The sequence below is a fragment of the Bos indicus genome, chromosome 3 (assembly GCF_029378745.1).
Source record: "Bos indicus isolate NIAB-ARS_2022 breed Sahiwal x Tharparkar chromosome 3, NIAB-ARS_B.indTharparkar_mat_pri_1.0, whole genome shotgun sequence".
Taxonomy (NCBI): Eukaryota; Metazoa; Chordata; class Mammalia; order Artiodactyla; family Bovidae; genus Bos; species Bos indicus.
Window position 1 is genome coordinate 15,264,133 of NC_091762.1, and position 15,658 is coordinate 15,279,790.

The 15,658-nt window shown below is 40.3% G+C and overlaps 2 protein-coding genes across 9 annotated transcripts in view; one reads left to right on the forward strand and one right to left on the reverse strand.

Annotated features, from left to right (window-relative positions):
• DAP3 (death associated protein 3) overlaps window positions 1-1,214 on the reverse strand; it is a 39,939-nt gene extending 38,725 nt beyond the window's left edge. Inside the window, exon 1 of one of the 3 annotated variants that reach the window (XM_019953682.2) lies at window positions 1,083-1,214. Coding sequence is in view for 2 of the 3 variants with exons in the window: in XM_019953684.2 (XP_019809243.2) it covers window positions 74-954 (881 nt within the window). In the remaining variant the exon portion in view is untranslated. Of the gene's footprint in view, window positions 1-4; window positions 955-1,082 lie in introns of those variants that run through there. The other 2 variants (XM_019953684.2, XM_019953676.2) reach the window with 2 other exon arrangements.
• ASH1L (ASH1 like histone lysine methyltransferase) overlaps window positions 541-15,658 on the forward strand; it is a 207,940-nt gene continuing 192,822 nt past the window's right edge. For 2 of the 6 annotated variants that reach the window (XM_019953617.2, XM_070779564.1), the window contains exon 1: window positions 1,075-1,213. The gene's annotated coding sequence lies outside the window, so the exon portion shown is untranslated. Of the gene's footprint in view, window positions 612-1,074; window positions 1,329-1,443; window positions 15,646-15,658 lie in introns of those variants that run through there. The other 4 variants (XM_070779541.1, XM_070779558.1, XM_019953609.2 and 1 more) reach the window with 4 other exon arrangements.

The following is a 15,658-nucleotide window of genomic DNA, read 5'->3' on the forward strand; positions in this document are numbered from 1 at the left end:
CTACCTCATGGAGGTTCAGAGTCCCGCTCCTTTCCCTCATGGGTATAACCCCCGTGCCGGTCCATTTCCTCACCGAGTCACAAACCAGCTCCCCCGGCCCGGCAAACGGCAGACACTGTCAAGCGCTGTCTCCACGCCGCGCGTCCCGCAGCGGAGAAGTAAGCTCGGGTCGTAAGGCAGGAAGCTGCTTAATGCGCAGCCGCCGCAGCCTCCAACCACCCGCCAGCGGAGGGGCGCTAGGCCGCCCCCGACCCGCTCGCCGCGGCCAGGGCGAGGCCAGAAAAGGAAGCTGCGGCGCCAGGGCGCCGCGGCCAGCGAGGTAAATAGCCACAGGTTTCTCTCCGTCGCTCGCGGTAATTCGTGTCCTAACGGCAAGCTTTGCCCGCTTCGCCTGTCGTCTTCTCCCCCGCTTCTACAGCCAACGGGAATGGAACAGTCCAGCGGGGGGGATTGTGGGAGGCGCACGCGTGAGGGGTGGAGGGTATGTCGGGGGGGCCGGAGGAGGAGGAGGCCGCGGCGGCCGTGGCGGCGGTTGGTGGCAGTGGGGGCGGGGAAGGGGGGGAGGAGAGGAGAGGAGGTGGAGGAGGAGGCTTGGGCTCGCGCTGCTGAAGGTACGCGTGAGGGCCCGCGCCAGAGCTGGCTTGACAGGGGCCGAGGGGAAGGGGAGGACTGTGCCATAAGGCGCCCCAGAGGGAGTGCGTACTGGCTGGCGGGCGCGCAAGGCGGCCGAAGGCGGTGGTTGGTGGGAGCAGCGAGCGACAAGCCCAGATACACTCTGGCGCGTGCGGGCGGGCGTGCGCGCTCCGCCGCCCGAGTCGGGTGAGGGGGGAGGACGAAGGGGGAAAACGCGAGGAGGGAGGAGTGGGAGGTGGGGGGGCACGAGGCGCCCTTCGCTCCCTCCCTCCCAAGGAGCTGCCGCCGCCGCCGCTCTGCCGCCGCCGCTCCCGCCGCCATTTTGGGTTCGCTTTGCGGAGGGGGAGAAGATCCCCGTCTCGGTTGCGGGACCCGCCTCCCCTCAGTTTCCCCCGCTTAGCCCCACGCCTTTCCCCTCTCCTCTCTCGCATTTCCGCCAGTCCGCTCACCCGCTGGCCGCCTCCTGACAAGCGGGAGGGATCCGCTGTGGACCAAGGGAAGCGGAGGAGCCTGGTGGCGGCCGCCCCCTCTTCCCCACTTCCCTGCACTCTCATCTCCCTCGGCCTCAGCCTCTGACACGGTGAGTAGAACCGTCTGGGGAGGCCTCTGGGCCTAAGTACTTCCTCCGCGACTCAGCCCCTGGCTTCCTGGGAGCTACTGTCATCTCCCGGACCTGGACCTCCGGGAGAGCGGCGGTAAGGATGGGGGAGGGGAGGGGAGGGCAGGGGATCCTGAGCTCGCCGGGAAGTCCCTCCCGGCGGGGGTGAAGGGGTGTCCCTGACAGGCGGGCTCCTGCCTGGGGGAGGGGGCGGGAAAGTACGCGAGTGGAGGCGGAGTCGGCGGTGCCCCTGACAGGTTAGTTTGTGTCTCGTGGAGGAGGGATTGGAGCATCCCCCATAGTCCTGTTTGTTTCGTTTAAGGGATAAAAGTGGCAGGAGGCAAGATTTTCCGTACGGTCAGATCTGTGGTGTCTCTGACATGCTGAAGTGTATGTAGGGACTACAGGATGATCTCAGTTTCGCAAGTTTAATAAATGTTGCTTGTTGCTTTGGGCATTGAAAGACATGTTTTTGGTCTAGAAGACAGATGGTCTGTTGGTGTATAGCGGCTGTGTTTGTGTGCGTATACAAGGAAGGAAAGTGTTCCGGAAGAGTTTGCTTGTATTTTTACAAGTGTAATCGAGTTCCCCCTTATACTAGCTTATTTTTAAAATAAAGCTTGGGATGTTCCTTGCTGGTTGATATGTTTGTGTATTTTAGGGTTTGGGATTGCCTTAATACTTACTTGTAAAGAGAAGTCATGGCAGTATTTTGGAAATATAGCGTGAAGTGGTGGGGTCAGGAATAGGAGAAACTTATCATAGCTATTCTTAAGAATAGTTTGTTGCTCAGAATAGACTGAATTGTTCAGATGTGAAGGCCCAGAACATCTTTACTTGAACAATGTACTGTGAGTGTATAAAGAATGGATGGAGTTTTTGTTGACCTGAGTTTGTATTAACACTTTGTAATAGAATAAAGCTTTTATATTGTTCAGAATGCTCTTTCAGTTTGTTTGTAGCCATAAATCTCTGTGGAAATGGTGGGATGAATGTTTCCTCCCATTTTACAAAATAGGAAATTGAGGCATAAAGACATCATTTTTTCAAGGTCATATGTTAAATTGGTGACAAACTTGGGATGTAACAGATACTTTTGACTCCTAGTCCAGTAGTATAGTCATCATATCATGACATCTCAGGAGATCTTTGTCAGGCAAATCTGAGTTTATTGGAAAGGTAGGGGCATATTGAATGGTATTTGGTAGAGATCAGTTGTGTCAGACAGAACATAGGTTGTCTTTGCCAGGTTGGCCTGTGAGAGATGGGTATTCCATGAGGATATTACTTTTTGTTTATGGAGGAAGCAGAGCGTTTCTAACACTTGAGTTTGTGTATTTGAGGGAGGGATATTTAACTGGTAACATAGAAGCAGGGTGGGGGCTGACAGCTTAACTTTAAGGGAGAAAGGATCTTCTTTCATTCATTCAACAAATATTCACTGAGTAACTACTCAATAAATGGTCCCTGCCTTGGGGTGAGAATAATCAAGGTGACTCTGTTGAAGCAGCTCGGGTACATTTGTCTTGACAGTGGTAAATACTGAGACAGTGATACATATTGAGTCGAGTGAGGCAGACAGGTCAGTGTGGAGTTGAAACTAGAAAACCTTCCTCAAAAATATACTCAGTTTGGAGGGAATTTAGATCTTCCAGACGTTGTACTGTGGAAGGATACAAGTGTATTGAAGCATCTAATAGGGTGCCCAGTTTGTGGAAGAGTGTGCTGCCTTTTGCATTTTCTTTTGGCATTTCCCAGTAAACTCTTTTTGGGATCTGGAATTGTCAGTATATGTGCCTGTGAATATTGGAACTTTTTGGCTGTGCTGAAGAAATTCTTCGAAAGACTAATTTTGTAGTAAGGATCCCCTTCTCTGAATATGAGAGAAGTATACTTGAATTAAGGCAACTTAACTGTATTTCTCTGGAAAATAGTGTTTTTGATTTGCTGGATTAGTGGTTCTTAGAAGTTTTTTTGGGGTCCACTTATTCTTCTGAGAATGTGATGAAAAATCTCACTGTAGAAAATGTTGGGCATGAGCACAATCACACAAATTATGCATACAATTTTTAGAAACTTAAATTCTAATGAAGTAGAGCCAATTTATATTTAAGTCTCATTTAAAAGTCTTTTTTTAAAAATAGTTTTGTTTGGGAGTGGAGATGTTGGTATGAGTTTAAGATGAAAGATTTTTTGACAGTGAGCATGCTGACAGTAAGGGGAACTTTAAGATCTTTTTTATTCTGTTTATTTTCTATTCTTTGCAGATTAATTTCTGCAGTGTTAAAACATGATTCTAATTAGGTGATCAGAGAATGTGATATAATTGCTTTCCAGTTTTGCATTGGGACTGAGGAGTTTTGAAGCTCATTTCTTGGAATTTATCTTAGTTATAACAAATGTTATTGAGTTGTTTTTATGCAGGGGACACAAAGATGAATAATATATGGCCTTTCTCCTTGAAGCTATTCTAATTCAGTTGAAGTTATGAATTGCATGTTAGTGGGAGCCTTTAAAAGGACAAGGTGGAAGGAAGCATATTTCTTCTAGAAGTTGAGATTTCATGACTTAATTGCCTGAGAGGTTTTGCTGTTATTCTTAGGAAGTTACAAAGTCTTCACATTCTGTATGCAACTTTGCAGCTTAAAAAATGTGTTTTGGTATCATTTGATGTTTTGAGATGAAGGATCTCTGGCTTGAAAAGGATGTAAATGTTGGTGGCATTTTTTATCTTGTTTTGGATGTATTTCTGTAGTGGGTTTACATAAAAAGGTCTTAATGTCATTTTTGGATAGACATGTATCTAGAAAACACTGGGGTGATTTGAAAGACTACCCCTGAATCTAGTACTGAAAATTAAAAATAATTACTGAATTTTTTAAAGAAAAGAAACTCAGAAAGGTGTTTTAATGGTACAGATTACAGGATTCAGTCAGATAATGGAAAGGTCTTGAGAAAATTGGTCTGATTGTCTCTATTGTCATGTCCTCTGGGTAAGAAGTCATGTAAATTTGTGAAAAGTTTATTTTCTCTAATTTTTAACTTAGGTAGTAGGTTCCTACATTAAAAAAAAAAAACATCATTTATATGTGTGTGTGTGTGTGTGTGTGTGTGTGTGTAGTGTGTCTGTATCTTTGCATATGGATAACATATGTATATAGTCTCCTCTATGTATGAGATACTTCACAATTTAAAAAAACAACTATTTGCAATAATTACAAAAAATACACAGGATCTTAAAGGATCAAGAATAGAGTGATTTTCATGTCCTGTTCTTGGGTTGTATTCTAAGATATGAAGCATAACTTCCCTGTCTTGCTCAGTGCTGTGCCTTTATAGTGTCAGCAGTACCACTTGAGGTTTTATTCTAAGTCTTCCATGCCTTATGAATAAAGAATTTGGACACATTCAGTCCTGCCTAAAATAATCTGCCTGCACATGGTGGGAAAGTTTTACCGTGTGTGTAGGTAGTGAGTCTCCAATAAATAATTTCATATTGTTTTTTCAGGTATGCATGTTGATTTGAGTTTCTTAAAGATAATATATTCCCTTATATTCCCTTAGATTGTAATCCACTGTGAGGTCTATTTTGTGCCAGCCTTTCCAGAAGCATGAGCTAGCTTAACCCTGGCTATCATGAGAGAGGGAAATGAAAGTAGTATTTAAGCTATATTGCTAGTCTTTTTTTTTTTCTTAATGTCTATCTTTAAACTATTTGTAATTTATTTGGTTTATATTCTTTCATTTGGAAAGGTTAGGTTTCATGCTTATGATTTGTTATCTGAGTTAATAACTGTCATTTCATATTTTAGAAATCACTTTCTTAGTGACTGGGGGTGTTGGTGGCAGTGTGATGTCAACACAACATAATAAATTATGGCTTCAAGCAGTAATGAAATTTAGCTAATAATCTTATTGCTATTTCACAGTTATATTTCCTTCATTGAACATCTTACTTTTTTTAATGTTTGAAGAATATATAAAATTTTATTTTTAGCATTAATTGTTTTTGCTTTCCATAGTTTCTAATCATTTGCTGTCAGGCATTTGCAAGTTGATGACAAGAGTTTATATATTTTTTCCATTTAATTTTGTTCCTTTCTTGAAGTGTGGAAAATTTCTAACCTGGAGAAATAAATAAATGAAATAAATAAATGAAATAAATAACAAAGTTCTCATGCATTCAACATCCGCTTCAAAAGTTATCCAAACCCAGTTATCACACTATATCCCTATCAACTAGCGTCTCTTCATCCTCCCTTTCTTTATTTCAGATATTATATCATTTGATCCATAAATACAGTGTATACATTATTTTCACTTTTAAATGGGGAATTATTTTCCTTTAGTTAGGTTTATATAATTTTTTAAATAAAAAAACTTTTCATACCGAATGTCTAAACTTTTCATACAGAATACTTACAGTCTGTATTACCTGTCAATAGGGATTCCTCTGCACATAAGAAGAAATGAACTGAATAGAACTTTACTTAATTGCCTTTAGATGTTTGCGTTGTAAAATGCAGTTGGTTCCTGTGTTTCCTAGAAAAGTGTATCAGCTTTTTTTTCAAACACACAGTGAGAAGTAATGTCTCTTAGTTTTTTCATTGTTTTTTTTTAGTCATAGTGACAAATTGCTAAAAACATTTTCTAGATCCTTTTCAGTTCAGTTCAGTTGCTCAGTCGTGTCCAACTCTTTGCGACCCCATGAATCGCAGCACGCCAGGCCTCCCTGTCTATCACCAACTCCCGGAGTTCACTCAGACTCAGGTCCATCGAGTCAGTGATGCCATCCAGCCATCTCATCCTCTGTCGTCCCCTTCTCCTCCTGCCCCCAATCCCTCCCAGCATCAGAGTCTTTTCCAATGAGTCAAGTCTTTGTATGAGGTGGCGAAAGTACTGGAGTTTCAACTTTAGCATCATTCCTTCCAAAGAAATCCCAGGGCTGATCTCCTTCAGAATGGACTGGTTGGATCTCCTTGCAGTCCAGGGGACTCTCAAGAGTCTTCTCCAACACCACAGTTCAAAAGCATCAATTCTTCGGCGCTCAGCCTTCTTCACAGTCCAACTCTCACATCCATACATGACCACAGGAAAAACCATAGCCTTGACTAGACGGACCTTTGTTGGCAAAGTAATGTCTCTGCTTTTGAATATGCTATCTAGGTTGGTCATAACTTTCCTTCCAAGGAGTAAGCATCTTTTAATTTCATGGCTGCAGTCACCATCTGTAGTGATTTTGGAGCCCAGAAAAATAAAGTCAGACACTATTTCCACTGTTTCCCCATCTATTTCCCATGAAGTGATGAGACCGGATGCCATGATCTTCGTTTTCTGAATGTTGAGCTTTAAGCCGACTTTTTCACTCTCCACTTTCACTTTCATCAAGAGGCTTTTGAGTTCCTCTTCACTGTCTGCCATAAGGGTGGTGTCATCTGCATATCTGAGGTTATTGATATTTCTCCCGACAATCTTGTTTCCAGCTTGTGTTTCTTCCAGTCCAGCGTTTCTCATGATGTACTCTGAGTATAAGTTAAATAAGCAGGGTGACAATATACAGCCTTGACGTACTCCTTTTCCTATTTGGAACCAGTCTGTTGTTCCATGTCCAGTTCTAACTGTTGCTTCCTGACCTGCATACACATTTCTCAAGAGGCAGATTAGGTGGTCTGGTATTCCCATCTCTTTCAGAATTTTCCACAGTTTATTGTGATCCACACAGTCAAAGGCTTTGGCATAGTCAATAAAGCAGAAATAGATGTTTTTCTGGAACTCTCTTGCTTTTTCCATGATCCAGTGGATGTTGGCAAGTTGATCTCTGGTTCCTCTGCCTTTTCTAAAACCACCTTGAACATCAGGAAGTTCACGGTTCACGTATTCCTGAAGCCTGGCTTGGAGAATTTTGAGCATTACTTTACTAGCGTGTGAGATGAGTGCAATTGTGCGGTAGGTTGAGCCTTCTTTGGCATTGCCTTTCTTTGGGATTGGAATGAAAACTGACCTTTTCCAGTCCTGTGGCCACTGCTGAGTTTTCCAAATTTGCTGGCATATTGAGTGCAGCACTTTGACAGCATCATCTTTCAGGATTTGGAATAGCTCAACTGGAATTCCATCACCTCCACTAGCATTGTTCGTAGTGATGCTTTCTAAGGCCCACTTGACTTCACATTCCAGGATGTCTGGCTCTAGGTCAGTGATCACACCATCGTGATTATCTAGGTCGTGAAGATCTTTTTTGTACAGTTCTTCTGTGTATTCTTGCCATTTCTTCTTAATATCTTCTGCTTCTGTTAGGTCCATACCATTTCTGTCCTTTATCGAGTCCATCTTTGCATGAAATGTTCCTTTGGTATCTCTGATTTTCTTGAAGAGATCCCTAGTCTTTCCCATTCTGTCGCTGAAGAAGGCTTTCTTATCTCTTCTTGCTATTCTTTGGAATTCTGCATTCAGATGTTTATATCTTTCCTTTTCTCCTTTGCTTTTCACTTCTCTTCTTTTCACAGCTATTTGTAAGGCCTCCCCAGACAGCCATTTTGCTTTTTTGCATTTCTTTTCCACGGGGATGGTCTTGATCCCTGTCTCCTGTACAGTGTCACGAACCTCATTCCATAGTTCATCAGGCACTCTTATCTATCAGATCTAGGCCCTTAAATCTATTTCTCACTTCCACTGTATAATCATAAGGGATTTGATTTAGGTCATACCTGAATGGTCTAGTGGTTTTCCCTACTTTCTTCAATAGGATAGAAAAGAAGGTAAATATTCCTGTTGAGTTATGAAGAAAAAACAGAGACTAGAGATTTGATTGCTAGTTAAGTTCAATATAGGTGTATATCCTTTTTTTCCAGAAAAGGTTGACAAGATGAACATGAATTCCATCATTAATGAAAGTTTGGTTAACTTATCTTCTTATTCTACAGTAAATAAATCATAAATCTTTGACTTACACTTCTTGTTTTACATTTTTCTCCCTACCTTTTCCACACTTGATACCAAACCACTCCTCTCATTCAGTTTTATTTGTCCTAAGATCACAAGTGGACACTGTCCAATTATAAAGTAGCTATATCATGGCTTCTTGGTGTAAATGACATTGAGAATGTGGTGGAGACATTCCGTATGATAAAAGTTTTTTAAATTCAGCATTGATGAAAATGAAAGCCCTAGAGTTTAAGGACTAACATGTGAAGCCTAATGGGATTTAATGGAGAAAACTTAAAAGATTGTCTTTGAAAGAAAAACTGCCAATTCTGACATTTGAGAAAATGGGGAAGTGAAATAATCATGTATAATCATTATTGGATGAACAGTGTTTTATATATATATATATTTGAGGATACAAAGATAGGGAGATAAGAATTTCAAATAAGTAGAAAATCTATGTATACAACTGATAACTAAATGATAACACAGGTTGGAAAGTTATTTAGATGCAGAAGCATATAAAGATGCACACTCAAGAAGAAAGAGGAATCACCTTGAAACTGAAATTAGTTAGAGGTTTAAGTTAATTTTATTTTTCTGTGTGTGTTTAAGGGGGGAAAAAAACTCAAATGTAGAACAAGATCAGAGTTTAATTTTTTCTGAGTAGTATTTTTTCTGTTCATTCATTCATTCTTCATTCAGCCAATTAACATTTTTTCCAGTACTTCATTCCTATTTCTGTGCTTGCTACTGCTGCTGCTAAGTCACTTCAGTCGTGTCCGACTCTGTGGGACCCCATAGATGGCAGCCCACCAGGCACCCCCGTCCCTGGGATTCTCAGTGGGTTGCCATTTCCTTCTCCAATACATGAAAGTGAAAAGTGAAAGTGAAGTCCCTCAGTGGTGTCCAACTCTTAGCGACCCCATGGACTGCAGCCTACCAGGCTCCTCCGTCCATGAGATTTTCCAGGCGAGAGTACTGGAGTGGGTTGCCATTGCCTTCTCTGATTTCTGTGCTTAGGTGTTGGGGAAAAAACTAGGAATTTTTTTCTTTTTTGGTTTGGTTTTTCTTTGAAGAGAGTTGTGAATCTAGTAAAAGGAACATCATGTTAAGAAATGTATCATATGATGTAATACATTTCTTTCTCCAAGGTAGAGAGCGGAGCATTTTTAAGTCTTGGGGGAGAAAGGAAAGGCTAGGGATGGCTTCTCACCAGTGGGAAGAGACATGTTCAGAAGGGTATAGTGAGGGCATTCTAGGTAGAGAAAGATCATCTGCAGGGATATAAAGTGAATATAACAACAGAATGAGTTCAGGAGACTGTAATTTGAATCAGTGTAGTACTTTCTACCATTCTCCTGTGATTTCCAGTGAGTTCAGTACTATATAAGATTGGCCTTTGTGCTTAGAGATCATAAAAAAAATAAAGATGAAACTATGTTCAGTATACTCTACTTAGAGAAAATAGTGTATTGTTACAGTTCAAGGTAATTTTAACAAAGATTAAAATCAAGAAAATGGTTCTGTTTTAGTTAGAATTTTTTTTTATTGGAATATAATTGCTTTACAATGTTCTGTTAGACAGGAACATGAATCAGCCATATGTATACAAATATCCCTTCCCTCTTGCACCTCCCTCCCATGTCGTCATCCCACCCCTCTGGGACATCAGAGAACATGAAGCTGAGTTCCCTGTGTTAAAAGGCGGCTTCCTGCTAGCTCTCTGCTTTACACATGGTAGTGGATATGTTAATACTACTGTCTCAATTCATCACCCCTTCTTTCACCCTCGGTGTCCACAATTCTCTTCTCTACGTCTGCACCTCTATTCTTGCCCTGTTAATAGGTTCCAGTACCGGTTTTCTAGATTCTGTATATATATATATGGTAATATACAATATTATATATTGTATATGTATTAAAATATATATGTATATTGGTTTTTCTGTTTTTGACTTAGAAAATTTTTACTACAATATACCCCATTCCTCCAGCATTTTAGTTAATCAAGCCTTGTCTATAACAGGTATCCAGCCAAGTAAAATAATAAATAATTGCTTTTCATAATAATAAACAAATCTGCCAGTCTCCACACTGGTATATTTCTCCTTCATTTGTTGAAAATCTCAAATAGTGATTAAGACTGGGGACTCAAAGTCAGATTGAGGGATTTCCCTATAGTCCAGTGATTCAGACTGTGTGCTTCCACTGCAGGTGGCCTGCGTTGCATCCCTGGTCAAGGAACTAAAATTCTGCAGCTGCGCAGTGCTGACAAAAAACTTATTTGTAACTTTTCACAAAATAATTATGGTCTTTGGTTTCCTTGACTGTAAAATTATGATAATTGTTGTTGTTTAGTTGCTAAGTCGTGTCTGATTCTTTTTTGTCCCCATGGACAGTAGCCCCCTGGGCTCCTCTGTCCAACGGAGTTCCCAGGCAGAATACTGGAGTGGGTATTTCCTTCTCCAAGGGATCTTCCCAATCCAGGGACTGAACCCATGTCTCCTGCATTGCACTTAGATTCTTGACCCCTGAGCCACCATGGAACCTCAAAATGGTAATAATACTTACTGCTAAAGGTTGTTGGAGGATTGTATGAGATAATATGTGTAAATGCTTAGCATGATTTATGTCATATAGCAGGTGCAAAATACACATTTGCTGTTAATTTCTCTTCTTCATTTCCTGAAAAGAGAAATTTTTTGAGGAAAACAAATGAGTTTCCTTATACGTATTTTCTACAGGAGGTAAGAATATGAAAAATACATTTGTGAAAGTGTATGTATAAACAACTTATTTACATGTATACATGTTTTTTCCTAATTCTTGGTTTATCTTATTTTCCTCACATGTGAAGTCTACTTTTGTATTAGTTTCAGGCTAGGCTTTTGCATTTGGCTTTATTTATTTGGCTGCCTTGTATCTTAGTTGTGGCATGTGAAATGTTCCATCTTCATTGTGGCATGCAGGATCTTTAGTTGTGGCATGCGGGATCTTTTTTTTTTTTTAGTTGCGGCATGCAGAATCTTTAGTTGTGGCATGTGGGATCTATTAATAGTTCCCTGACCAGGGAAGGAACCCAGGCCCCCTGCGTTGGGAGCACGGAGTCTTAACCACTGGACCACCAGGAAAGTCTCCTGCTTGGCTTCATCTTACCTTCTTCAAGGATTTGTTTCTAAAGTGAACAAGAATATATATTATTGTGTGAATATTTTGGGGTGAAGAACCTTGTCTTTGTACAGTGTTGGCTTTAGTTATGACAGTTCTCCTTTTAGAGCTGATCAGTATTTCCTTTTATTTTTTAGGAATAAAAGTCTTCTAAAGCTTTGTAGTCTTCTAAAGCAGAACCCATCTGTTTTATTAAACCACCTCTTTTGGTTGAGAAAAAAGACCAACATGTAGTCATTGAGTGATTATTATGTGCCAGGCACTAGGATTCAGTGACAAACAAATAAGGTTCTTGGGCATTTTTCTTTTCATTTTCTAGGACATAATTTTTCAGTATTGATGTAACATATTGCTACCATCATATTACATGTGGTTCAAGCAAAACTTGTTCTTAAGGTAGAATAGAGATTTCTGAAGAAATGTCTTGGAATGTGATATTTTATGCCAGAGCAAATCAATTCTAGGAAAAAAATCTCTTAACTTTTGAGGAATCTTTATTGTCTCCTATGTTTTATACAGGGAGTCTGTTGGGCAGTTAGTCAAGTCCTCTGCTCAGAGTCAAATAAAAAACAGCTCTCTGCTTCCTGTGCCTTCCAACAGAATGCATTCAACAAGTATTGATTGTATACATTTGGCCCTCTGTATCCACGGGTTCTGCATCTGCAGTTTTAACCAATCACAGATCAGCAATATTTGGGGGAAAATGAATTCCAGAAAGTTCCAAAAAGGAGACATGAATTTGCCTCATGCCATCAGCTATTTATATAGTGATTATATTGTAGTATTTATAGCTGTTTATATAGCATTCACATTGTATTGTGAATGTATTGTAAGTAGTCTAGAGATGTTTTAAAGTGTAGAGGAGAACATGCTTAGGTTATATGCAAATACTGTCCCATTTTATATAAGGGAGTTGAATATCCCTTGTGTTTTGGTATCTGTGAGGGGTCTTGCAACCAGCCACCTGCAGGTACCCAGAGAGGACTAAACTTTATGCCAATACTGTATTAAGCCCCCATTCTAGTATCCTTGCCTGGAGAATCCATGGATAGAGGAGCCTGGCTTAGGGTTGCACAGAGTTGGACATTACTGAAGCAACTTAGCACATACTTAAGCCCAGGGGTTACAGCAGTGAATGATAGTCAAAAATCACCGCCCTCGTGGTGTTCACTTTATAGTCAGTAGTAAGATAATTGTATAAGTAGGTGTGATGTTATGGCATTTTGTGATAAGTGTTGTAAGAGAAATGTAAACAAAGTAAGAGGGTGAATGTTAGGTAGTTTAGAGAAGTCCGTTGAGCTAATAGTGTTTGAACAGAAATCTGAATGATACGAAGGACCCCATGAATCTGTCTGAGGCGTAAGTGCTGAGGCAGTAGTGTGTTTGGTGTGTTTAAGAAATAGGAGTGAGATAGAACAGAGTGAACAATGTGGGGAAGAATAATAAAAAATAAGGAGAAGGAGGTAGCCAGGGCCTAGATAATGTAGGGACTTTTAAGACTTGACTAAGTGTTTAGGTTTTATTCTGGATTTGATTGGAAGCTGTTGAAAGGTTTTGAGTGGGGAGATGACTTGACCTAATATGTACACTTTGAAAGGCAAGGGCGATACAAGAGTGGCAAGTTATATGGCAGTTACAGTATTTGAGTCAAGAGATGGTTTGGAGTTGAACCTAAAGTGTGATCAAGAAGACAGGTTTAAGATATATTTTGAAGATAGTAGTGATGATAACCTGTATTGGATGTGTGGTCTGAGTAAAAGAGTAAGTCAAATATGACTCCAAAGATGGCCTTAACAGCTGGGTGCCATTTACTGAGATGAGGAACACTGGCAGAAGCAAGTTACAGGAGTGCAGATGTTAAGAGTTTGGTTTGGATATATTGACCTTGAGTTATCTATTAAATGTTACCGGTGGAGATACATTGAGTAGGCAGTTGGATATATAAATCTTGAGATTGGGATAAGTGTAAATTTGGGAGTTGATCAGTGTAGAAATGCTTATTTACAGCCATGGGACTTCATGAGATTACCTGGATAGTGAGTGCAAATAGAGAAGAGATGTTCTTGGACTGAGTTGTGGCATATTCTTGACACTTAGTAAAATTGCCAGGGTTGAAACAATCTTTTGATGTTATAATATTAGGAATAATACGTTTCTAACTAAGAAAACCTAGAAAGTAATAACTAGTCAAGACATAGAGACAAAAACAAGATGGTTGAGAAACATATTGCCATTCTTTTACCTGTTAAATAGCTCTTTGTGTCGCAGAGCTCAGAACACTCATTTTATGTGAAATTAAGAGCAAGAGTGCCTATTTCTACTTGATTACTCTGAAAAGATGGCCAGAATGGTCATTAGTTTCCTAGATGTCCATTGTGAGAGGCAACATAAGGTTAAACAAACAAGTAGAAGTTTATGAAATAATGAATCAAGTATCAAAAGATGTTAAGCTACTTACTCATTAATACGATACCCCTTTCTAGCTTTGAAAACTTGCAGAGTTAGAGTGAGATCAAGCGGTCTCCTAACTTCTTATTTAACTTGTCATTGGGCATTGTTATACCTTCCTTTTAAGAAACTGGTTTTTCATCTATGGACTTAGTTGACATCCTAGAATACATATATGTGACTCTTAGGGGCTTAATACTGTTTTAGGTTGACTTACTGCATTTTGCAGGTTTTTCTGGATGTGGGTAAGGATCTATTTAAATGTATTTGAGGTGTCAGAAATTGGAAGGAATAGAAATAACAGGTGATAAAAGCAATCACAGTCTATAGATTTTGTTGTTGATAATTTGAAAACCTATCAGAAATCCTCTTAGCTAACGCATGAAACGTATTCTCTTGCTTGAGCATATGACTTCACACTTGCCAATCTACCTCTACCATTAGGAAAATGAAGGGCCCATCTGTTGAATTGGCACTGTGCCCAAAAGGCGGCTAGTGTCGGACTTTGTCAGTTCAGGAAAAGGTATTAATTCCAGAACATTGAGGGGAAACTTTTCTAGTAACAACATATTCCCTAGGGTTTATTTGATTGCTTGTTGGCTGTTTTATAGAAAGCACCTGAGAATTAAGGATCCGTATCATGTATGATTTCTTTTTCCTAAGTCAGAAACATCATTTGTATGTATTTGAGACCCAATTCTCTTTCATATAAATGGCATTCTTAAGAAACATTACCAAAAATTTCCAGATAGTTAGAAGCATTCTTGTTAAGTAGAACTGAGACGTTTTAAAAAGTAGTATGATTTGGGATTCAGATAAGCCTCAAAAGACATTTCTAGGTGTATCCGTTCCATGCAAATCCGGAAATTATGTTTACTGAGATTTAGAACTAGGTAATTAAAAAGTGGCGACCTCCAAGTTTCGTGGGCATCCATTTTGTACCTTACCTGAGAAGCTGGCCTTAAAAACAGGATCATAACTCTTTTGGTGGTGGTGGTGGTCATGGACCCCATTTAGAGCATAATGAAACCTTTCTAACCTTTCCCCAGAAGTGCACATATGCCTATAAGATTTTTGGCATGTAATTTTGGAGGGGGGGGGCGGGTTCTTGTGCAATTTTGATTGTAGGCTATTATACTTTGTTTCAGAAGAATCTTAATTATGAATTGTTATGTAACAATAGTTGCATTTTTTGCCTGTTCTTCAATAGGGATTGCATTTAAAAATGGAAATAAACTTATATGGTATCATGGTTGGATGGTAGTTTAAATAAATCTTTGCCAGACTGTCTGTTATCTGTCCACCTTCCTTTTTTCTTCACCATTTTGGTAATGCAATAATTTCTGGAGAATGACTAGTTAAAGCAACATACCAATGTTAGAACGGCAGGCTGCATTTTAGAAAAGTAACTGTCCGAAATTGGAAAAATGGCAGCAAAATGATAATCATCTATCTGTGCCCTACCCTGGATGGCTTCCAGCTAGGTTCCCTAGCTATATCCCACACACTCTGAAATGCATGCAGTTTCTGAATCCAAATCTGACCATGTGCCTTGGCAGGACATACTCTAGCACTGTTAGGATATTGCCTACTTCTTTAGTTTTGTGTCTCATTGGGCCTCTTATCCTTGTGCTTCAGCTGTTTGGAACTGTCAGTCATTCCCACACACAATTCGTTTATATCTCCATGACTTTCATGTTCCTCCCAGTGCCTGGCTGCTTAGAGAACACCTACCCAACTTCTGAGACAAAGTTCAAGTTGATGCTGTGAAGCTTTACCTGGCCATCTCCCCTCTTTTGGTGAACAGTATGCACTCATTTCTCTTTGGATTTCTCTTTGGCATATACCTAGGAGTGGAATTGCTGGGCCACAGGGTAAGCATATTTT